Source organism: Amblyomma americanum, chromosome 2 (assembly GCF_052857255.1).
Source record: "Amblyomma americanum isolate KBUSLIRL-KWMA chromosome 2, ASM5285725v1, whole genome shotgun sequence".
Taxonomy (NCBI): Eukaryota; Metazoa; Arthropoda; class Arachnida; order Ixodida; family Ixodidae; genus Amblyomma; species Amblyomma americanum.
This window is the reverse complement of record NC_135498.1, coordinates 42144259-42168962: the sequence shown is the minus strand read 5'-3', so window position 1 is coordinate 42168962 and position 24704 is coordinate 42144259. Positions and strand designations below refer to the sequence as shown.

Here is a 24704-nt window from a genome sequence, read left to right as displayed (position 1 = left end):
GCGGAATGATATAGTTGTCATATGTGCAGAAGGTCAATATCTGATTTACATTCATAGATCCCTGGGAGTCCTCATACCCCTCCTGGCGCAGGTGTGCTGCGGTTAAGCGGTGCGCCACTGCCCTGCGATGGCAGGTGCTGCCATCTGTGGGGCTTGTGCGACACATGTTGTTCTTCCCGAGCGACCAATCATTAATTTAACCGCCGCCTGCCACGGAAGTTTTCTCACTATCCGGTGAGCAGGTTGTGATGACGCCGCAAGGTCACGTGACCTAGGTGACCCACCTGCCTCCTAGGTTGCTTTCTGGGCACCACCTGCCAGAGTCATTCCGGTGATATTTCGCTCACAACGCCGACGCCGGGTTTTCTGGATTACGGGGCTTTTAACGCTGTCGTGCTAAAAGTGCACCATACGGGCTGCTACCAGCTGATAAAGCGCATAAAAGGCAACTTTAACGTGGCAGATGGCGTGATGAAAACGAAGTTTGAAACCGTGAGCGAAGTTAAAACTGGCATTCGCAACTAAAGAAAGAGAAAAAAGAGTGGGGCATCATGTTGCACAGTAACGGCGACCGAAGGGAATTAAAGATTGAAGTATCAACAAGGCCGAAAGTAGTCATCCAGGTAGGCAAAAGAACCGAAAACTGCGCGAGATGGTGCAGCATCATTAAATAACTAAAGAGACAGGTATACAATTTCCTTCTTGGGCAGTGCGATTGACGGGGTGCTGACACAATCATGACCAATCTTGTGAATGCATTAGATTTTTTTAACGCACGAAGACGTATCAAAATATAGGCGACAGCAAGTCGAAGGAGTTGCGTTTTACACGATATTTCCGCCCATATGGAATCGTCATCATCTTCGTCTCTTTTGCGTTTAGCCTGCGTCTCTTCGGCGTTGAGCCTGCTTCTTTTCTGCGTCGAGCTATTGCAAAAAGAAAAAGGAACACGCAGAACGAAACCGGGCTAACAGGTGCAGACACGAGTACATCGCAAGAAGCTCGGCACTGGCCCGGAGAAATACGCGAAAAATAGCCGCGAACGCCTCTCTCTCTCTCTCTATCTTACTCTGTTGTCCCCGGGTCGTCCATCCATCCGTTCCTGCGAACCCGCTGTCATTTATTAAAGCGAGCTCCCATTGTGTACGCGTCTCCAGAGACGGCCGCCTCGTGATCGAAACACAGGAGGCGTTTCCCCGGCCATGCACACCTGTGCGGGCGGCGCCGCGCCTCGGCATCAGTTGAGGGCAGCGCTGCCGAAGCCCATGCAGCGTGCGAAAGAAAGCGCGCAGCTGACGCTACCGTCCTTACACGTGCGAGGACATATGACTAGCTTTATTTTATTTTTTTTAATGAGCCATTTAGTTTCCATCCTCATCGCCATCATCACCATCACATCTAATTACGTCCGCTGCCGAATAGAACTTCCTCTTCCAGTGAACGCCTGTTGGTACCGCGCAGCACCAACCGTGGCCACTGTACCCCTGCAAAACATCCTCATCATAACGACCTGACTCTCTTCCGCTCCGAACTATGTTTACTTTCCCATGGTTCCAACGCAGTTACCCTAACGAATCATCGGCGTTCTGTTCTCCACATTACATGCCTCCGCCCAAGTCCATTCTCCTCACTTTATGTCCGCTGAGGTATCATTAACGCGAAGCTGTTCTTTATAGTTCCCACTACTCTGTTCTTGCCTCTCACCGATACTCCTACAATTTTCCTTTCGACAGCTCCAGCCAGCAGCTGTGCTGTCCTTAATGTAATTTTGAGTCTTTTTCAGTAGACTCCAGGATGGAGCTAGATGAGACTTTAAGGTGCAGTGGTAAGAAAATGTAGGAAAGCTTCCCTTCAAAAAACTATAAATGGGAAATGGGTCAGATTTGGGACGTGTAGTGAGGGTAGTATGTCTCGCGTCGACTAAGAGCGAAATTCTGCGGTTTTACTGACAAATATGAGCCAAATGCATCCATTTAGTAACGAGTCGCATGTCGAAGCATTTTTATGAGTAAATGCCAACAGCACGAACAACTCGTTTATTTTGCTAATGCCTTCAGTCGCACTCACGAAGGTGGCTTATGGTTTATGGGGTTTAACAACGTTTCAAGGGCATCGCCGGTGGCTTACTCTCGCAGCCGCAACTTCAAGCGCGCTGCACGTAACTGCAGAGGCAAGACTGCGGACAAATAGAGAGACGCAGGCAGCTGCTGCGCCCGCCGCAGATGGGATGGTGTGCGGAGGCCAGAGAAAGCCTTACGTCGTGCAGGCAAGTATACGACGCTTCTTCGATGCAGTGGCACAGCACGGCGCGGCGTCAAGGGACGTGCGCTAATAGCGCGCGCGGTTGGAAGGTAACATCACCAAGTTACCAAGAACGGGCTAAGCGCCCCATATATACATAGAGGTTCGCGATTCTATAAACAGGGTCATGGATAGAGTGACCGCTACATTTTTTAATTCATTTTGGAAACGAACTCTCTCGTACGTACGAAATGCGTCAAAGCTATACGGAACAAGGCCCCATATACCGAAGGCGATGGCTATAGCGGTATTTAATAATAATAATTGGTTTTGGGGGAAAGGAAATGGCGCAGTATCTGTCTCATATATCGTTGGTCACCTGAACCGCGCCGCAAGGGAAGGGATAAAGGAGGGAGTGAAAGAAGAACGGAAGAAAGATGTGCCGTAGTGGAGGGCTCCGGGATAATTTCGACCACCTGGGGATCTTTACCGTGCGCTGACATCGCACAGCACACGGGCACCTTAGCGTTTTTACTCCATAGCTATAGAGTTATTTAAAATTTGAATTTCACACGTTAGACCTACCAAATGCTACGTTGAAACTTTCACAAATATCTCCGCATAGTGCCCGCTAAAATATACAAAAACGCTAAGGCGCCCGTGTGCTGTGCGATGTCAGTGCACGTTAAAGATCCCCAGGTGGTCGAAATTATTCCGGAGCCCTCCACTACGGCACCTCTCTCTTCCTTTCTTCTTTCACTCCCTCCTTTACCCTTCCCTTACGGCGCGGTTCAGGTGTCCAACGATATATGAGACAGATACTGCGCCATTTCCTTTCCCCCCAAAACCAATTATTATTATTATTATTAAAATCTACAAGTACGCGTGTTGATACGGTTTGATGTCAAAACCATAATTGTTCCATTTACTTTGCTGAGCTTTATGCCGAAAGTTGAGAAACACGGCGCTGTTGTGTGCTTCGGTTGCCAATAAAACAGTTCGGTCATCGTGGAAATCATTACAACGTTAAAACCTAAAAACAAAACAGAAGAAACTATGGCAACTACCGCGGTTAAAACGTTGCCTAAACAAGGCGACGTGTACTGATCGATAGTTGATCGCCATTTGGGTAACGAAGTAAAATTATCTAACCAGTTGGGTTACTCTGCGAAACGGTTTGTGTTGGCGTTGAGCTGCCGGACAAACTTGAAGCACACGAACGCTATGGTGCGATGCAGAGAGCTGGAGGAAGCTACGATGAAAAGGCCAAAAAAATGGCTGGGGTTCGACGTGGCTTGAACCTACAGTTATACGAGCGAAAACTCTGTTAAGCATTGTCTCCGATGTCTCAAATCAAATGTCAAGGTCGAGGATCAAGGTCAAGTACCCAATGGACATGGTCATGATCACGGGCCCAACTACCATAGCTTGGGATATATCGCAACGCAGTTAAGTTCGGTTTGACCTTGTGAGGCATTGAAGGTCATTGTCGATGTGGCTGCCACTGTCTCAAACAAAATGTCAAGGTCGAGGATCAAGGTCAAGTACCCAATGGACATAAGTCATGATCACGGGGCCTAACTACCATAGCTTGGGCTATATCGCAACGCAGTTAAGTTCGGTTTGACCTTGTGAGGCATTGAAGGTTATTGTCGATGTGGCTCCCACTGTCTCAAATCAAATGTCAAGGTCGAGGATCAAGGTCAAGTACCCAATGGTCATAGTCATATGGTCACGTAGTCATACTACCATAGCTTGGGTCATACCACCACGCAGTTAAGTTCGGTTTGACCTTGTGAGGCATTGAAGGTTATTGTCGATGTGGCTCCCACTGTCTCAAACCAAATGTCAAGGTCGAGGATCAAGGTCAAGTACCCAATGGACATAGTCATGATCACGGGGCCAAACTACCGTAGCTTGGGCTATATCGCAACGCAGTTAAGTTCGGTTTGACCTTGTGAGGCGTTGAAGGTGATTGCCTCATCCACATCGAAATCGGAAGCTGTACCCCGCGGGGTAGAGCTCTCGCTATCAAAGGAAGCAGCAACAGCAGCTCACCTTCCTGCAGTCGTAGCAGGTGAGCGGCGACCCGCTGAGTAGTCCGAACTCGTTGGCGCACAGCACGCACTGGCTGGTGCCGTTGCCGAGGGCGTTGCGCTTCATGTTCTCCAGCCGGTCCACCAGCCTCCTGCGCCGCAGTAACGCGTGTACTACAACACCCCGGAAGTGAGGTCATTTTGGTCTTCAGACACTACCGTGTTTTCCCGCGTATATGTATCGCATTTATTTATTTATTTATTTATTTAAAATTATTTACGTTTTACGGTGCGACAATAGAGCGGTGCGACTCATTTGCGTGCTTTTATATAGTACCTAAACATCTCAGCACGGCTGCGCCTGGAATCACTGATTATACCGTTAACGCCCAACGCTATCAACAGAACTAAGGGGAAGGTTCAACCGGCTTACACAAAATCATTACGTCGACTTGTCGAAGCTACTTATCTAGCTGCTTCTTACTCGGCCGGTTCTTCACTGTGAACAGGGAACCCGTAGGGGTTCCGAAACGTCAACTAACTGTTTTTTGACAATTGGTCAGTGACCCAAGGCTCGTTCAACCATGCTGCTATAGGACCAGACGTCGTTCCGTTAAACCCTGGATTACAGTATCAAAGTGAACTGCGCAATATCGGAGCGAAATTTACACTGGGTTTTTTCCACTGGCTTTACGACTGCCTCTTTCTGCGTTCCACAGAAACCTTACCACATGCGAAATGATTATAGCAGCTGGTTGAATACAGGAACGGACAGCAGATGCAATTTTTTTTTCAGTGACTGCATAGTTAGGCGGGACGTATATAACTGCAGTAATAGCCAGATTTGACATAGTGGGCTGCCACAGCTTCCTTCTGAGAACAATGTAGCCTTTCTTTGCTGGTCAAATCTCCGGTTTAGAAACACGAACCACTTTTGAAAATATGGAACAGGTTATGGAAAAAGACACATCAGTATATTTTTCTCTTCTTTTTCGTCTCTGTTTTCTATTTCTCAAAGCATTCCGTTGCAGAAATGCCTTGTGAGACGCGGCAAAAGCCATTAGACGTGGCCGCTGCGGACACACAACCACGTAATCCAATAGCAATAACACGGTAAAAGTAGCACGTTAATACGACATAGTCAGTTAGGACATAAGCCTCGGGTGGTTTGACAGCACAACACCTATAGAGGGATCGTGCGTGATTACCGACAACAAAACACCTATGCACGTTTCTAAACATCATTTCATCCCCTCGAAAGGTACCAATTAAAAACGGGAGTATCGCTTCGCCGAGCCCGAAACAGTTCTTACAGTGGGCTGCTCATATTCAGAAGCAACGCCGCAAGAAGGATCATGCGGCCGAATCGCTCAGCAAGCGTGGTCTAATTTTCAGTCCACTTAAAGAGGAAAGGTCGACGGACACCATAAACGAATTCGGCAACTGCGTACCAGACCTAGAAACCAGTGCCGGCGCGAAGGTTCGGAAAGCCGCGGTCCGCGCAGTAGGTTCGAGCCAACACCCGACAGTTTGTACCGTTATACTGCATGGATTGCTAGTCTGCCGCAAGTCTCTGTTGTCTGTACACACGCGCAACACGTGGCCAGGGTAGCGCTCTCTTTACATTCCTTTTTCCAAGACCCCACACCACAACACCTGTTTATAAAGGGCAGAGCGAGTTTTGAAGCACCACATATATTTGTCCTAATGTTGTGAACGAAGGTTTAAAGAGATGCGTACATCCATGCATGTCGCCAGAATGAAGCTCTAAAGTATTCTTGGCGACTAACTTGAGGAACCAGAAGTGTTTATGTATTTATTAATCCGCTAATCATTACTTAAAGTTAGATCGTCTTTCACATCGCCACTTCTCAGTTATTGAGTGCTAACTGCCTGTGATGTCTGGAACAAAATGGCTCTGTATAATAAAATGGACCACTGTAGACAGGATTCAGCACGAAAGTAGCTCTCTAACGAAGCGCTGGCGAATATTAATTTATGCGTACGCACAGGTGTGCGTGCCTCAGTTAGTACTTTCAAAAGGTGACTCGCCCTTGGGGGACGTCAGTATTCGGAACTGTAAAGAGTATCTATGCAAGCATCAGAAGATATTTCTCGTTCACTTTTTTTTTCCGCCTACCTGTTATAGACTCGCGTGCCGTGTCATTATCGACACCGAAAGAAACGGCTTCATCGACAGTCACACACTTGGATGCCAACAAAGCCAACGCCCGTCATCTAAACTGTTCGGCAGTGAGAAACAATTCTTCTTTTCTCACTGCTGTGTTATATTTATAGCTCCTCTCTTCGCAATGACAAGTCGTTAACCTTGAAACTAACCGAAGAACTAGGCGCAGCAGCGCGCACCACACAAAAAAAAACACATTATAAAGAAGAAAAAACGCATACGAAACAATTACCCACAGCGGAGCACACTGCGGGATACAGGGAGATATCTATAACAAGTAATAGAAAAGAGAGAGAGGAGCACCCGACGCGGCGCTGCTCCAGCTGCTCGAGCATGTCGGCCCTCCTGATGACGCCCACGATGAGCTCCTGCTCGGAGTCGTTCAGCTGCTCCTGGCGAGAGAAGCTGTTCAGGGCGCCTGTCTTCACCGACCATCCCGTCTGCAGCCTGCGAGGCAAAGCAAAGGCTGCGCATGGGAATTAACAGCTCTGGCGTAGTTGCTAATCAGAGCGGACCTCGTCGTCGAGAGAACAGTTCAGGTGGAAGGAGAGGGTTATTAATATCAAGGTTTAAAAAAACACGCATGTTAAGGTGTTTTACTTATTAGCTAAGAGGCAATCCTCACCCCACTCCCATATAATGGGAAAAACCAGCGCTTTCTTCAAAAAAGAGAAATAGTTCCGGGAAAGGCTAGCCATTTCTTCAGTGGTGGAGTTTAATAATTGGTTTGTTTTTTTGTTTTTTTTTTTTGGGGGGGGGGGGTAGAAAATGGCGCAGTATCTGTCTCATATATCGGCGGACACCTGAACCGCGCCGTAAAGGAAGGGATTAAGGAGGGAGTGAAACAAGAAACGAAGAGAGAGGTGCCGTAGTGGAGAGCTCCGGAATAATTTCGACCACCTGGGCATCTTTAACGTGCACTGACATCGCACAGCGCACGGGCGCCTTAGCGTTTTGCCTCTATAAAAACGCAGCCGCCGCGGTCGGGTTCGAACCCGGGAACTCCGGATCAGTAGCCGAACGCGCTAACCACTGAGCCACCGCGGCGGGTAGCGGTGAAGTTTCGAGCATGCGCCAGTGAATGACCCTGTAACTCAAACAACCGCAGCACAAAGGCGCATTATTCAGCAGCCCTGCGCACCACTTCAGAAGAAATGAAGTGCGTGTTTCGTATAAGCCTAACCCTCATATACCTGCGCATCTGACAGGACCCAGTTTAAATTGGAACATTTATTTCGCACATAGACTAGCCATACTTATCGCCTACTGCTTTGCTGCAGTCCGAAGCTCACCGAAATACAGATGCACACAGGATATGCCGAAACAGCAAATAAAAGCTATGGCCCCCTCCAACGTAAATGTTGCAGTAAAGCATATCATGCAGCTGAAATTGTATGACCCTGGAAAACAGTCTCTTTCGCAGCCACAAACACAACCTTCGGTCCGTCGCAAAGCTGATAGTTTAGCGAGTTGAAAAATCTACTAAGAAAAACAAAGCGGCTGGAGAGACGGCCGGCAAAAGCAGCGCACGTGCAAGCAATTATTTTCCAGCCCTCTACGTGTCAGATAGCTTATACTTGCTTTTTATTTTGTTGCTGGCCTCGTATGTCACGTGACATAAGTTTACCTATATCTGCTTCGTAGAAAAAAAATTGCAATCCTGTGCCAGTGTCGCGTTTCTCTCTCTCTTTCCAGAGACTCATCTTTCCCTCATCTGGCCGTTTTCTGCACTCTCCCTTTCTCGCTTCCCTCATGTTGTTTTCTCCCCTTAAACCTTTCCCTCAGAGCGCGGTTGAGATGTCCATTCTGTTTTTGAGACAGTTCTTTTTCAGCCACATTGCTAGGCATGGTATACGACGACTAGGAAATAGGGCGATTGCGCACTGGGAATCTTGAATTAGTAAAGTTTATTCTCTCGCTCTCTCCGTTTAGCCTACCCCTCATCTTAATTTAGCCACTCTAATCACATCAAGAAAGTGGCAGCCGACGAGAGATTATGCGCAGGGAACCAGATTTGACGTAAGTATACCCGGCCACAGCTTTTCTTGGCAGTGAAAGGAAAACTACAGGGGTGAAGCGTCCGTAACTGTGTCATTCCGCCAAATAGTTAGCCTGCACGACGGTGCACCTAGCCGCCTGGCGCGTTGCTGTCTCCACGGAACCTTGGATTGAGACAGCTGCGCCATATATGAAGGCTTCTTGCAACTAGACGTGTCTATAGCAAATTCGTTGTAATGAAGAATACCGTTTTTTTTCTTGACATTCCACGTTGAAAAGCTGGCAGTTGTGCTAAAAATATCCCCTTAAATAACAAACATTAACTACATACTTTGTTCCATGATAAAACTAATATAACTGTATGTGGGGACTATAGATGCATAGGACGATAGGGCATGCTTCGGTTCCGTGGCTTCCGCGCCAGTGCTGGAAAAAATCTATGGAACCCCTTCAGCAATCCCTAAGAGGAAATGCGAAAGCATTTGATCGACGTTTTTGGTCTTAGCACGCTTTGACACAGCCTCTCTCCACGGAATGCAGCTTGCGACTGCGGCCGCTCGCTGCACCACGCTGCCATTATAAACATTTCCCGCTAAAATCCTGACTAATTCGGACTAGTCTGGATTTTCCCACCATCTCAAATTTGGGGGTCCTGAATTTTGGATGTGGACCAACTTGGGTCCCATCAGGGAATTTCCAGCGGAAGGATTTTGATGTGACGACAGCTTTAATGCAATGGCATTAAATGTTGTCGCGGAGTATAAATTTGATGTAAATAATAAACAAGCTGGTAACCAAAGTGCTCTGCAATAGCATCCAGCCCTTGAGCGTAATCCGATATGTAGATTCGCGGCCCGGGTAGTTACACGCCATTAGTAGAAATACCGTACAACGCCTCCTATGTTTCAATGCCAGTCACAGCACTGGCTTCACAACAGGACCGGCTAGAACACTTTCGCCTTCGTTTGCCCGTCGCAATGTGGCGCCACATGTAAATAGAGCGGTGGCTTACGTCACAGCGCAAGCTGATAGGATAACTGCCAAATTAACCTCTATAAAAAGGCGGCGCGCGAAGGAAAATGTTAGGAGGGCACTTGAGCTCCACCTTAAGGGTATGACGAGTAGAGTTAATGGCTATTTTTGACTTTCTTTCTTCATTAATACCTCTTAATTTTATGCACAATAATAGGCATACATCAGTAATCATTAAACCCCGTGACACACCACAAGACGCAGAAGTTCTCCCGTTAACCAAGTCGGAAAGGACCTGCCTCAATGGCCCGCAATAACGGGACCTCGGATTAATCGTTATGTAGGAGTTGCGATCTCGGGTTTGGAATGTGAGGATCGACACCTGATGATTATGATGCTATGCCGTGACTGAATAAACCATTAAAGCGCGCAACGAAGACAAGGACTAAATTAATAAGGAACAGGACAAGCGCAGGACAAGACGTGTTTAGTCCTTGTCTTACTTGTGCGCAGTAACGGTGGTTTATGCAGTCATGAGCACGTACCAGCTAGCCCAACTTGCTGCTTTATTGGGGTATGCAATTGACACGTACGCCACCCAAGTACCTTGGAATCTCTTTGATTGCCTTAAGCATAGTGCACATGACTGGAAAGACCGCGTGCGAACTCTTCAGCGCTATGCTCAGACTTTTGTCCCCCATCGTATCTAGAGTTTTGCCAGGGCGCGACCGTATGTAATCTGTTTCTCCTATAGTTCGTTTTTCCCCTCAGTTGCTATCCTCAGTGTCGAATAAACTGTTGTACAGGGTTTAACTTTGTATGCTCTTCCCTGCGCCCATGTATCGCTCTGTGTAGCTTGGTTTACCGGGACACGGCGTGCTCACAAAAAGAGTACGTAAAATGCCACTCTTGCCGTGTACAAAGATATTTTTCTAGAAGCTACACAGCGAGACATTGCACGTTTAAATCATGGTCAGAGAAAACGAGCATTTTTGTGTCTACTGTAAATTGCCGCCTATGTGATGCTCTATAAACGATTGAGCATTGTTTCATCGATTGCAAAGATATGGAATACTCTCCTGAGACATCATGCTACGGGCATCGAGAAAAAAGACAATTTGACACCGCATTCTGTACTATATCTCACTGAACTGCCATTTGTTGATGAACCCTTAGACGTGTTCTTCTTAATTGGTTTACGCAGCCTCTGAAAAACACGCATAATGGACCGACATTGTGAATCTGTTGTTTCTGCAAATGACCACTTCAGCGGAATGATTGTTCATCTAAAGAAAGTGTATGCACAGAGCGAGTTCGAACCAGAGTGGCACTTAATCTTAGGGCAGTGCTCTCTTCATTGCCTGTTTCCTAGTTTATTTATTTATTTATTTATTTATTTATTTATTTATTTATTTATTTATTTATTTATTTATTTATTTATTTATTTATTATACCTCAAGGGCCCCTTCACGGGGCATTACATGAGTGCTGGGCTGCTAAACTGTGTCTTATTATGCATGGTGACACTGTTTTCCTCGGGGTTTGTACATAGTTCATGTACATTGAACATTTTTTAACTGTAATAAAAACCATTTTAAAAACTGTCTCAGTGGCCTAGGAGTAACGTGCGTGACTCAGCAATCCGAGGGCCATTGGTTCTATTTCCGGCTAATTACATCAATTTTCTTTTCAGAGAAAATAATTCATTTTACATCGTCATATGTCATAAGGAGCTTTCAATCATGCTACGACCTCATACATACTCAAAATTTCAACACGTGTTATAATTTTCATTCCACAGCTCAACGTATGACATCACAACCTTCTCGAGCAAACCTGTATTAGTGCGACAGCACGCATGGCTTTCCTCCGCACGTCCGCTATGACGCTGTCACGTTAAAAGAAAAATTTTTTCGCCCCATGGAGGTAGGAAATAATATAAAAAAGGCCGGTACGTCAATTTTTTTTAAATCCTGAAGTGAGGCCTCCACTTCGCCAGTTAAATTGCTCGTTGTCTCAGCGCGCATGCGCAGGCGAGCAGACGATCTCGCGCCGCGCCGCCGGCAGTTGACAGACGAGTGATGCAGACAACACCGCAGTGCGAAGAGCCAAAGAGTCTCGGTAGTCCTTCTGAAAACCTGTGACTTCCGGCACACTTCTTTGTCATGCAGCTCGGATAGCCAGGACCTCCCCTAGCCTTTCTTTTCTCCATGGTTCGCCCATTTGCCGCGGTGCGTCGCTAGGTATTGGCCACTCTCCCCACTCTCATTGTACGCACGGAGCAAACACGAAGGCTGGCGAATGGGAGAGCTGAATAAAAGGGAGAGGGTTTCGTTTGCCGAAACCGACGCACGTAAGCAGAGCTGACAAATGCACGGAGACTGTCTATGCTCTTCCCATTCTGCTAAATTAATTCGGTCCACTTTCTAACAGAAACTTCAGTAAAGGCTTTGTTCAGATATTAATCTTTCAGGCCGATCTGTTTGCCCTTCCACTTATTAAACTTACCTATCTCTCACTAAGCATATGTGGGATCGAATGAAAAGGGCGCCTGCTCGTTCGCAGTCTAACCATGTTTATACATGACAAAAACGTAAAGGCCGGTCAATTACTCATTTACTAGAAGGGAAATGCTAATGACCATTTCAAATTATTTCTCCTTTATTTTTTTTTCTTAAGCGCGGAACCCTCCTGGATCAGTGTGCCCTACGATGTCGACTGAATCCATTAGGGTTGTTTTCATTTTTTTTTTCGTTTCATGCGTTTCGGTACGCGTGTTCATAGAAAATCTGCCATGTGTTTCTGCGTCTACGCATAAGCCTCTTGTACGAAATTTTCCATTTAATGTCCGACGTCTGCAGCAAATAAAGTTTCAGTCTAGACTGACGTATTCGGGCCTCATTAAAATCTTCTCTCTCTGTGCCTAGGTCTCAGCCGGCATCATTATTTCGGCGCTGACTGCGAATTCCGAAAGTTTGTCAGACTTAAGGCCCTCATTGTGCCCGCTTTTTCCACTCCATTACACGTACGGTCGTGTTGGTCTTCGGGACCAACTCTTTCTCTCTCTCTCTCTCTCTCTCTGTTTCTTCCAATTTCGCGAGTGCTGACAAATTGGTTGGAGCCGGGAAGCCAAACGCCAGACTATATCCTTCACAGAGTCGACAATGAAAGTTATTTCACATGTCCAACAATTTTGTGCAAAAGTTTTGAAAATAGAGAAATTATGTAAGGTACTGTTATTTAAATAATTTAAGTAGTGGTCCATTCTTCTGATGTGTAACAAATTTATCTTTTAAACTTTTTTCATCGCTCGAATGGAGCAGCTAAGACTGCCGTAGGAAACCAATGGAGAGCGCTCTTGACGATAGCAAAAACTGTAAACCTGTCGACGGGAGATCTGCGGATATATTGATTGTTATAGTTAAATCTTAATTTATGAAAAAAAATGCGCCCATAACCTCTTTCCCGTTCAAAAATGCTTTTGTGCAGAATTGTTGGGTACGAACATAATTGGGCAACGGGATCGCAGGCGCGGCAGCCGTGGAAGAATGTCATAAAAAGCTTTTCCTCAGCTTCCTTTAACACCTCTGCTGCCATCTAGTGAGCACGTGCTCTACTGCGGCGGTCAAAAAAAGAGTCAGCTGATCAATGCGATTAATGAGGCAGAGTATGCGTTAGCATTATGCACCCCACTGGCGGTGACGGGCTTCGTGATCGAGTTCATCAGTTACCGTGTGACACGCTGCACCATCTCTGCACTCGCCCGATCCAATCTAGCTGTCACAATGTGTCACTTTCAACCCCCTCGTCACTTCACCCCCCCCCCCCTTTCGACTGTGCTTGGCGACCGCGGTTCCCCCCTGTCTGGCCACCCGTTGCCTCCCACCAACTCACTCACCCTCCACCACTTCCACCCTCTTCATGCTTCCCTTCTCTCCATCCTCTCCTCTGGAGCGAAGCTTCGTACGCTAAAGCCGGACACTTTTTGCAATAATGGGCGTTCTAATGCTAACGCATTAAATAAAGCAAGCCCATTCACGAACACTTCAACAGGCGGCAAACTACTTCTAAGCACTTATCAGCAGTCTTAACAATGCAGCTAACACGCATAACCAGACATCTGAGCGAAGAGGGTGTTTCAGTTTTTCTCTGCGTTTCAGAAATTCCGTAATTTTCTCTATAAGGTGCATCCACGTGACGTCACGGGCGCCGTTTTCCAGCACGGAGCTTCAGCAGTGCAGGCGGGAGCAGGAAGCGATAATGCCATTAGACTCGCCCGCGGCCTTTCGCAGTGCTCCACAAGCAACAAAATGGTGGCCGCTGTGACGTCAGGGAATACTCCCTATACTCTATGCAAAAAAATATTTGAATCATGTTTTGGAATAATAATAATAGGTATTGGGGGAAAGGAAATGGCGCAGTATCTGTCTCATATATCGTTGGACACCTGAACCGCGCCGTAAGGGAAGGGGTAAAGGTGGGAGTGAAAGAAGAAAGGAAGAAAGAGGTGCCGTAGTGGAGGGCTCCGGAATAATTTCGACCACCTGGGGATCTTTAACGTGCACTGACATCGCGCAGCACACGGGCGCCTTAGCGTTTTTCCTCCATAAAAACGCAGCCGCCGCGGTCGGGTTCGAACCCGGGAACTCCGGATCAGTAGTCGAGCGCCCTAACCACTGAGCCACCGCGGCGGGGCATGTTTTGGAACCCAAATTATCATATCCTGAAGACATGAAGAAGAATTGGCGACGCAGTGTACACTCTGATTTCCCGGGACGATATATAATACGTGGCCGTCGAGCAACGCGCTAACACGAATAAAGCGATGATTTTGCTGAGAGGAACGTAGCCGGAAGAGGCGGCCAAACAGCTCCTCATCTATTACATTAGTAATGACAGTGATACGGACGGCGTTCAATAACCTAGCCTCGCGGACTTGTGCATTATGCGATGGAATTAATATTGGAACGAAAAGAACGACAGGAACGCCCTCTTTCCCAGGAGCACCCTCACCTTTCGATAAGGTCACCACCAGTGCCGATCCTCTGACGGCATTGGTGCATTTTAGCCTCGGCTTGCAGTCGTTTAGAAGAGTGGGGACAGGTGTTGAAACCAGCAAAGGCCCGCTGCTGGTGTGACCGATATGAGGCTGCTAATCTTACTCTCAACTGCTCTCAAATCTCTGCCTTAACCATCTCTCCGCTGAAGAAACATTCAACACTGTCCTGTCTGCCCGAGTCTGTAGCACCCGGTTCTCGCGAAAGAACCCACGACACAAGCCTCTGTCGCACGACAGAATACACGGCAAGAAAGCTTGTCTCGCGACACAAAACTGTGTCGCGCGACAGAAAATTCTGCCGTGCGTTTTGAACGGGTCTCTACATATCATCAGCGACGCGTAGATTCCTCACGTACACAGCACAAACCGTTATAGAATATACCGACACCGTACAAGGACTAACACTCAAGCAACGAGCGCTTGGTATAGCTTTTTTTTTTGTTTTACGAACCATGCTCGGCGATTCCGTGATGAAACTTTTATGAACACTGGCTGCGCCATAAAAGCTCGTTTGCGGAGAGCCTTCGGCGTCCTGTATTGTCTGCTTCCGCCTTGTAATGGACGCGGCCAGGAAACAGAGAAGCGCCGTACAAAATGGGCTACGCGAGAGCGACCAAGTGGATCATTCGGATGGCCGCAAGACCTCAAAGTTGGTGCCTTCCCACAACGTGCCAACGAGTCAAGGTTTTCGTGCATCATTTAATTATTCAAAAGAGCAAACTGTTGGCCTATTTGTTGGGATAGTTGGTAGTTAGTTATTCTCCAGTCCATGTCGCTAAAGTAAAATACAAAAACCAGATCAGACCGGAGTTGTATTGCTTAATTTGTTGTCTAAAGTATACACAGGGTGTTTCACTTGAGACTTTACATAATTTTTAAATATAGGCTTTTTGAGATATATCACTTTTTTGGCATAGCATTGACAGCGGTGTAAAACATCAGAATACAGCTAAGGCGTGCTAACTAGCAGGCTGATTAACTAATATTTGATAGTTAACTCTTTAACTATTACTGTTGCGATCCTTAGTTATTGAAAGGTGTGTAGCCCATCGTAAATAATATCCATGTCACTTTTTAGAATTTTGAAAACGCGGTTACCCTCGGCCCTGTGGCCCAACAAATTTCGGCAATTTCGACGAGTTACGTTCACTGAAGAGGATGCTTTGCCTGCAAGCTTCTCTTAAGCGCATGCGTTTTAGCGCGATGCAGCAAAAAATTGTTGGGCCACAGCGCCGAGGGTAACCGCGTTTTCGAAACTCTAAAAGACGGACATGGATATAAATTACGGTGGGCGACACGCCTCTTAACAATTAAGGAGCCTATAAAAGCAATAGTTAAAAGTTAACTATTAAATATCAGTTAACCAGCCTGCTAGTTGGGACGTCTCAGATGTATTCATATGCACTACAATGCTGAAAATGCTATGCCGAAAAAAGCGCTCTAACAACTCAAAAACCCAATTTTTAAAAATTGTTTCCCGCCGCGGTGGCTCAGTGGTTAGGGCGCTCGACTACTGATCCGGAGTTCCCGGGTTCGAACCCGACCGCGGCGGCTGCGTTTTTATGGAGGCAAAACGCTAAGGCGCCCGTGTGCTGTGCGATGTCAGTGCACGTTAAAAATCCCCAGGTGGTCGAAATTATTCCGGAGCTCTCCACTACGGCACCTCTTTCTTCCTTTCGTCTTTCACTCTCTCCTTTATCCCTTCCCTTACGGCGCGGTTCAGGTGTCCAACGATATATGAGACAGATACTGCGCCATTTCTTTTCCATAAAAACCAATTATTATTATTATTAAAAATTGTTTATGTTTTATGGTGGTTTAACGTCCCAAAGCGACTTAGGCTATGAGGGACGCCATAGTGAAGGGCTCCGAGAATTTCGACCACCAGGGGTTCTTTGTGCACTGACATATCGCACGGTGCAAAGCCTCTAGAATTTCGCCTCCCTCGAAATTCGACAGCCGCAGCCGGAATGGAACCCGCGTCCTTCGGATCAGCAGTCAAGCGCCATAAACACTGAGCCACCGCGGCGGCTTTTTAAAAATTGCGTAAATTCTAAGGTGAAACACCCTGTATAGCGTACAACGAGTGAACATCCAGAGTACGAAAAGCAGGAAGAAAGCTCGTTAAATATTAACCGCTTTCATAGTTTACCTAGTCGTAACGCGCCTCTAATATGCCCCCCCCCCCCCCCCCCTCCCCGATAACCTCATTGGGAGAAAACGTCGCCACAGTAACCCTATACGCCGGGAACTGAGGAAGGTGAACGTGCGTGAAGGCAAAACAAGGGGGAACGCGTTTCTCCCGGGAACGGCCGGAGGTTTCCTTGCTTGTAAATTGTAATTATGAAATGACACCGCCACCAGGGCTCGCTCGGGGAGGAGCCCACGAGCTTCGGTAGTTTATTGTATTTTATTTCATTCCCCTTTACCACGCTTACGCCGACTTTAAAGATGCTTTCCTGTCATGAGCGTGTCTTTGCCCGCGACCATCAAAAAGCGAACGAAAACAAGAACCGGGCCCACACGTCCGGGGGAGAAGTGCATAAATAAAAGGGAATGTGGGTCAAGGTTCGTGTTTTGCCGTTCTCTCGAGGGAAACATGAAGTTATGTCTCTCTAGCTCCCTCGGGATGCGCCCGGCTCCAAGCGATCACATAGCTTTGAGCGAAGGAAGACCGACTTCTGATTTACGCCACTCACGTTTGAGCAACGGAATATTTTTTTTTTGTCTTATGAACTTTAGCGGCACGTGAGGAGCTTTTCAAAGAACGCCATGGCGCAACCTGTTTTGGTCTGTGTGCTGTGCGATGTCAGTGCACGTTAAAGATCCCCAGGTGGTCGAAATTATGCCGGAGCCCTCCACTACGACACCTATTCTTCCTTTCTTCTTTCACTCCCTCCTTTATCCCTTCCCTTACGGCGCTGTTCAGGTGTCCAAAGATATATGAGACAGATACTGCGCCATTCCCTTTCCCCAAAAAACCAATTATTATTATTATTTTGGTCTGTGCGCGGTGGAGTCAAAGGCCCACTCTGCAAGCATTTTACTCCAGGGAGGCCGAGCACTAGGTTAAAGGTAAGCTTGGACCTTCTAAAACGGAATTTTCACTCGCCGCCACTCGCTGGATGGAGTGAAACTTATTCCTACTACCTGACTGCAGACGCCAAATGGCAGTACCCGCGGGGCAGAACACGACCGCGGCGGCCGCGTTTCGATGGAGGCGAAACGCTAAGGCTCCCGTGTGCTGTGCGATGTCAGCGCACGTTAAAGATCCCCAGGTGGTCGAAATTACTCCGGAGGCCTCCACTACGGCACCTATTTCTTCCTTTCTTCTCTCAGTCCCTACTTTGTCCCTTCCCTTACGGCGCGGTTCAGGTGTCCGCCGAGATGTGGGGACAGATACTGCGCCATTTCCTATCCCCCAAAACCAATTTCATCTTTAGATGCCAGAAAGAAGAGGCGAAGAATGAATACATGTTTTCGCACGTCTTCTCGGTTTAAACTACGTTAAATCCCTACCACTTTTTCTTGTGTCTTCGCTAGCTTACAAAAGCTTCATTTTCAATTAGAGTGATCTACTGTGTAACGCGGGAATGCCTTCTGGTGCGATCGCTCGCTCCTCTCGCACAAGTCTGTACACACATCGCTCTTCACACCGTGGAAAAAAAAAAGTCTTGTAAACAATACCGGGCTACTAGAAAGAGGACAACACATCGGAGCGGAGGAGAGTGGCTACAATCGGTCACTCACTTTGCCCGCAGCGCCAGCTCCCGGTCGTTGGGGCAGACCCACTTGTCCTTGTCGTTGAACTCGCTCATCGCTCAGCCTCGGCTGCTCGCTTTCGTCCCCTGCGAACACAAGGCGCGCGGAGGTTTAGCATGTGGTTTCTTTGTTTTGTTTTTTAAGTGCAGAAACGCATTCCAGGACTCGCATGCAAGATTTTAGAGTCACGTGTCCGTGCCTCGCGACAAACTTATGCGTTCACACTGCACACCTCGCGACGATAGCGATGTAGTCCGAGGTCACCTGGATGATAATACAGACCACCCACCTAGGGTTTAAACCCATACATTGTATACAAGGCTACGTAGACAGGAATGTAGGTTACCCATGCTTTCCAGGTGGCCTTGGAAGAGGAGGAATACGAAGCAGTTGACGTACGCTCTAAATATTAATACGCCTATATGGGAGTAAAAAAGGGGTAAGTTGTCCTCTAGCGCACTCCGTTTACTAAAAGGTAGCGTACTAGAAGAAAGTTTGTTCCTTGTTTACTCCTTTCTATTTAGAGTAACAGACGAAGAAGAAGATAGCCCCGCTTGATAGGATTCTGCGGGCAGTGAAGTGAGAATTAATTGCTGCAGCAGTTGGAACTAAGCTTTGCGAGTGTGTATAAGCGAGATTTATTTCTTATTTTTATTTTTTTGTCGATAATCGCCGAGTGAGCACTGGACTGAGAAGTGATTTTTGACGAAAAAGCACTCGTCTGATTGGTCGCTTTGTACTTTTTGCTGCCAGTCTAGCTCGCCGAAACGTCACATTGCAAATGAACACTGCAGTATGCAGCAAGAGAATGTACACGGGCTTAGAGGGCGGCAAAAAATGACCTTAAAATGCGTAATATACAATACGGTTTACATTTAAGGGCAAAAATAAAAAGAGCATCGGAATACTAATTAGCAGTTCCCTCTGTCCGCGCACGTACCCCAGTGTGCATCGGTTTAAACAACAATGGTCACAAGGAACCAGGTCGTTACGCATAAAGAAGTCAAGTAATAAGAGGACGCATAACAAAGAAGCCATTAGCACCTATAGGTACGCAGTGTATAAAACAAAAGAGTTTCTCAGCAGTTGTGAGACCAGAAAGACAGTCCTTCGGCTTAGCGTTAACAAAATTAAGCGAATCACAGCGTTTGATATCAAGAAGACGGAAGTTAAATCAGGCCGGAGAGCCTTTATCAGGTGTTCCCTTTGTATAGTTACACTGCTTCCTGCGTAGTAATAGTGCACAGAAACGTATAGGCAAAACAGCATGTAGACCCAGTCTGCTGTGGCAGAGAAAAAATCTCATAAAGAAAACAAGATGAAAGCGCGCACAAAACGTCGAAGAAAAATAAAGTATATATATATATATATATATATATATATATATATATATATATATATATATATATATATATATATATATATATATATATATATGTATATATATATATATATATATATAATACTGTATAACTTTTAGGCAAACAAGCGCGACGCTGCGCTTCCCGTTGTGTGTGATGTATAGCTCCCACTCGCTATAAAACCGTCAACGTAAAATAGAGCACTCTCGTTAAAATCAAGCGCCGAGGGCTCGTAAATTTTTTCACGTTTGTTCTCATTCCGGCGCTTTTGACAGCGGCGAAGAAAAAATATTGAGTATCACGTAATCCACTTCATTAAGTAATAGACCTCCCGTCATTTAATTTTTTTTAACTCCACGGCTTCCGGAAGTCCCCGCAGAAGCAAGTAGGTTATTCTCCGCTTACTTCATGATATTTATTTGGAAAAAAATTGTAAACAAATAAAACTCAGCATTGCAGAGAGCAAAAGCAGGCTCAAACGACGGCAACTGAGCGGCCTCAGATGTATGAGATTTTAATATTTTCACTGCGTTCACTACTCTTGATACAGGCGTAAGACATGAAAAATGTATACAACAGCAACTTATATATCGAAGCGACAGGATTACAGTTTGATTGTCGCTTAGTTTTGTTTTAAGGATGATGCCTTTCGATTTTTTATACTTGCTCGATCTATCCGGCACTTATCGTCCGATCTGTCAGGCCTTTAGCATCATTTATATTTCATCCAGCAACGCTTTTATATTCGTGCTGAAATGGTTAATTTCTTCTTGTTGATATATAAGCACAGACTCGTTACATCAGACCTTGATAGTGCCAAGATTTCAGTATGTTGTAGGAGGTGTCGGCACAATTTAAATATAGTCCCAACATACGGCCATGCATAACAATTTATACAATCAAGGACTATACAAGTGCTGGTTTGTTTGTTCTCAACACCTCTGACAGAAGCTACAGGAAGCCTTGAATGAGCTGTACGACTAAATAGCTTTTAGTGCTATTTATTAGCGGTACTATGATGAGCCTTATTATCAAAGCGATGTGAGTCAAGCCAAGACCAAGGGTACATTACACTGCCACAAATAAGTCGGCCAATCTTTAAAATAAAATTTGCTCTATAAAGTTTTGGGACGGAGGAAGGAGGTAACCTATATACGGAGCCGACCTATTTGGGAGGTCAAATGTGGTTTTGGCGTAAACACAGCGGGCCACACCGTGCTGTCCGATGCCCGGCTAAGAGAACCTTGCCACTGGCAGTGCTGTGCCGCAGGAGGGTGTGGATTCGCAACCGGAATCGAATCGAAAACTGGAAACGAACCTGCATTTTTGCCCTGAACCGGAAACAAACCAACACCATATATTTTTTCGTCATCTTGAAACTGAACCTCACCCGAAACGAATTGGAGAACTGAACCGAACTGGTTCGAGACACGGTTCAGCCCCACTTTCGGTGCAACATGGCATACACTGGACAGGGTCCACCAGCTCAGCGAGCATCAGGTTTCTACGGGCCGCGTAAGTCTCCTTGAAAGACTGCGCTTCGGTAGACCGGTGACGACGCGGATAGCTTCACTGTCGAGCTTCACTTTTTTTAGACATGAAATCCTTTAAGCTGCGATTCTCGAAAAAATTATGGCGACCATCGTCCGAACCTGGAGTAAAAGTTGAGGGAGAACCGCGCTCCGAACATGAAGGCAAAGTTATCCGAAATACTCCGAAATTTTCCGTCAGTATGGCATCAAGCTAAGGCTAAGTGAAAGCCCTGAGCGAGGTTTGAAGCGCCAGTGGCACAAACAGACCGGCTGTCTCACTTCAGAGTTAACACTTCAAACGCGCCCGAAAAAAAAAGAAATAAGAAGAAAGTGAAATAAGGCCTTAGCAGAGGGTTCCGTATTAATTTGGAACACCCCCAGGTTCTTTATAATGCACTGACATCGCATAGCACATAGGCGCCTTTCACATTTTGGCTCGGTGAAAACATGGTCGCCGCGGCCGGGAGTTGATTAATGCCACATCCTCCCTAACCACCAAGCCAGCGCGGCGAGTGCCGCTGAAAACCGATTTAGCGTTAAGGCGCCTTAAACAACGAGAAGGACCTTATAAATGCAGCGAGATACATTGAACGCGCTGCCCAGTACGAAATGAAAGGCGACTCATCACAAGAAGCTACTCTAGAGCGACCCGCGTGGCCAGATCCGGCTATCTGCCGGAGAACAGGAAGTGGCGCCAGCATGTGCTACACTGAAAGCTGGGACCTTCGCCTCGGCCGGACGTCTTCGGTGCCGCTCCGTCGACCACCGCGTCGACACAACTGCAATAAATGTGGTCGCGTTTGTGCAGTCGACCACGACCGCCGTCAGCACCACATGCTGACTCCAGTGCCTCTTCTTCGGAATACCGGCGCTGGTTACGCTGGTCGACAAACACCAAAAGTAGCGAAGGTAGCCGAGTGCACAGTCGCTCGCTGTGAAAATCCAAGTGCCTGATGACGGAGGCTCTAAGAGTCGAGTTCCGCTAACATCATCTATGAGCCGTGCTACAGAATGCGCTACGCCTTTCCTGCAATTGCTCTTCATGCTCACACCTGCTCCTGGACGACTAGTTAGACTCCATTTTTCTTCTCCGGGACCCTGTGTTAGAGTAATCACGCGCCTCCGTAGTAATTATACCTTCGGAAGTGGGCGTTCTTCCCGTTCTGCATTCAGTCAAGACTTGATCGAGGCGTTTCTGACTAAAGATTAAGGAGATGCATGTGTGATAACAATTCGAAAACAGATCAGAGCAAGCGGCGTTCGCTGTAACGGCCCATTAAATCCAGAGTACTCCAAAACTTTAACCAAGACAAATCAACTGAGACCCAAGTGAAGACACCAGGGCGGCTTAAGCTGGCAATAAATAGGGTTTAGCTCTGGCATGGTGCGTGTATGCTGCGCTAAGGCGCGGACACTAAACGGACGGCGAGAATAACTGCTGCCTTGTATAATATAACGCAGAACCCTTGTTCCAGGCAGAGCACGGGCAACGCGTCATGAACACGTAAGGGCGAGGAGACTACCGTCAGTGCCCGCCGGCTAATTATGCGCAAGCCGCATGAAAGGCACAGAGCTTCAAAGGACCGCGCCCACGCATACGCTGTCCACAGGAGCCAGGGAGGCGTCTAATTAATTCGCGATTAACGGACTCATAGGAGCCCATATATATATATATATATATATATATATATATATATATATATATATATATATATATATATATATATATATATATATATATATATATATATATATATATATATATATATATATATATATATATATATATATATATATGCTGAGACGATGGAGGGCTGCACGCTGTCTTCATATCACCGGGATTAAAGAGAGACCGTGATATACACGCACTCTCCAAGAGATAAGAATCACGGCAGATAAAAAAAAAAGATGCATAATAAAGACTCGCATAGAAAATCCATACGCGGCACCAGCGGCCGAGTAAAGCTTGGTCACTCCATCACGTGCCAAGGGGGTGTAGGTACGCTGTTTGTGTTTTAACGCCTTCAGTCCCGGATTATTATTTAACGAAGGCAGATGTTAAAATTTTCAGTTACTTGCGACAAGCATTCCAAGCCTGCACGGCAAAAAGTTATCGCCGAGATTGTTAATTATGCAAATTTATGTCTGGTTCTCATAGCATCGTGATTCAACAACGCTTTTTTATATTTTTTTTTCTGAGAAAAGAAGTAGTTGCGTGCATAAGTCTGTTTATTTTACGCTTCCCAAAGCGTTCGTGCTTGCGCACTAAGCAAAACTAAAACACGCACTCGCCGGTGTCACATCCCGGCCATACCGCAAGACGCACATCCGTGCTTCTACAAACGTTTGCGGTCATTTCGCACGACTATAGCTTGAGATAGTTGCGTGCAATCTGCCGCAAAGGGCTCCAAATGTGAACTCCAGCCATTCGCAGCACATTACGTCACACTAGTGTCCGAAACAGATGCCAAGCAAGTTACAGACGCACATGAGAGCCTGCTTGAGCGAAGGGTCCTGCTTTTCCGTGTTGATGACGACGATCATGATATTTTGTGGCGCAGAAGCAGATTAGGCCGAAGAACGCCTTACAGAAGCTTGCAAGGTTTTCCGCAAGTCTAATAAACATTTAACTGCAGATAATTCATATTAAAGCGCGCCTAGATATAGTGTACAGCTTCCGAAATTTTTAACAATAACACGAGCTGCACATCTAAATACAACGTGCAAAATGCTTCTCTTGCATACGCAGCTCGCTTGTTCATGCAGCAATTCAAGGCATGACGTGGCAGTTAATGGTCCATATTCTAAAATATCCTGTTCTGATGCAGTACTTGTTTGATTCAGTCAGAATTAATTAAAAATCTGAATCCTATGCAGCGAAAAATAGCCAAACCAAGCAGCATGCATAGCAGTGGTACTATTCATCTCGCTTCCCACCGCCGCGGTGGCTCAGTGGTTATGGCGCTCAGCCGCTGACCCGAGAGACGCGGGTTCGATGTCGGCCTCGGCGGTCGACTCTCTATGGAGGCGAAATTCTAGAGGCCCGTGTACTCTGTGATGTCAGTGCACGTGAAAGAACCCCAGGCGGCCGAAATTCCCGGAGTCCTTCGCTACGGCGTCCTTCGTATCCTGAGTTGCTTTGGGATGTTAAACCCCCTTGAACCAAACCAAACCAGATCTAGAATAGGAGGAACATGTCTCCTGTGTTACTAGCAAGGCCCTGTCTGCCTTCTATTCCTTGAAACGGACGTTAATAACCGCCTCGCCTGATACTAAATTCCTTGCATACAGCTCACTATATAGTCCGACCGGTGCTCGAGTATGGCATAGCATGTTGGTTCCCATTTACACAGACAAGTATAACTAAGTTGGAAAGCATTCAGCGCGAAGCAGTCAGATTTATCTACAACCAATCCGAATCCCTACATTTCACCTCCAGGACTCCTGGCAATTAGCAAGCGGGCCAAGCTCCTTTCTTGGCAATTAGCAAGCGGGCCAAGCTCCTACATTTAAAACTTTTTTTATCAGCTCTAATACAATTTACTCAAAATTTAC

General features: G+C 46.5%; 1 protein-coding gene across 1 annotated transcript in view; it reads right to left on the bottom strand.

Annotated features, from left to right (window-relative positions):
• Positions 1 to 24704, bottom strand: part of Rph (Rabphilin) — a 101221-nt gene that overhangs the window by 54754 nt on the left and 21763 nt on the right. The window contains exons 2-4 of the mRNA XM_077654056.1: positions 18245 to 18342; positions 6769 to 6912; positions 4300 to 4429 (exon numbers count right to left, since the gene is read on the bottom strand). Of these exons, the coding sequence (XP_077510182.1) occupies positions 4300 to 4429; positions 6769 to 6912; positions 18245 to 18312 (342 nt within the window). The 5' untranslated portion in view covers positions 18313 to 18342. The remainder of the gene's footprint in view (positions 1 to 4299; positions 4430 to 6768; positions 6913 to 18244; positions 18343 to 24704) is intronic.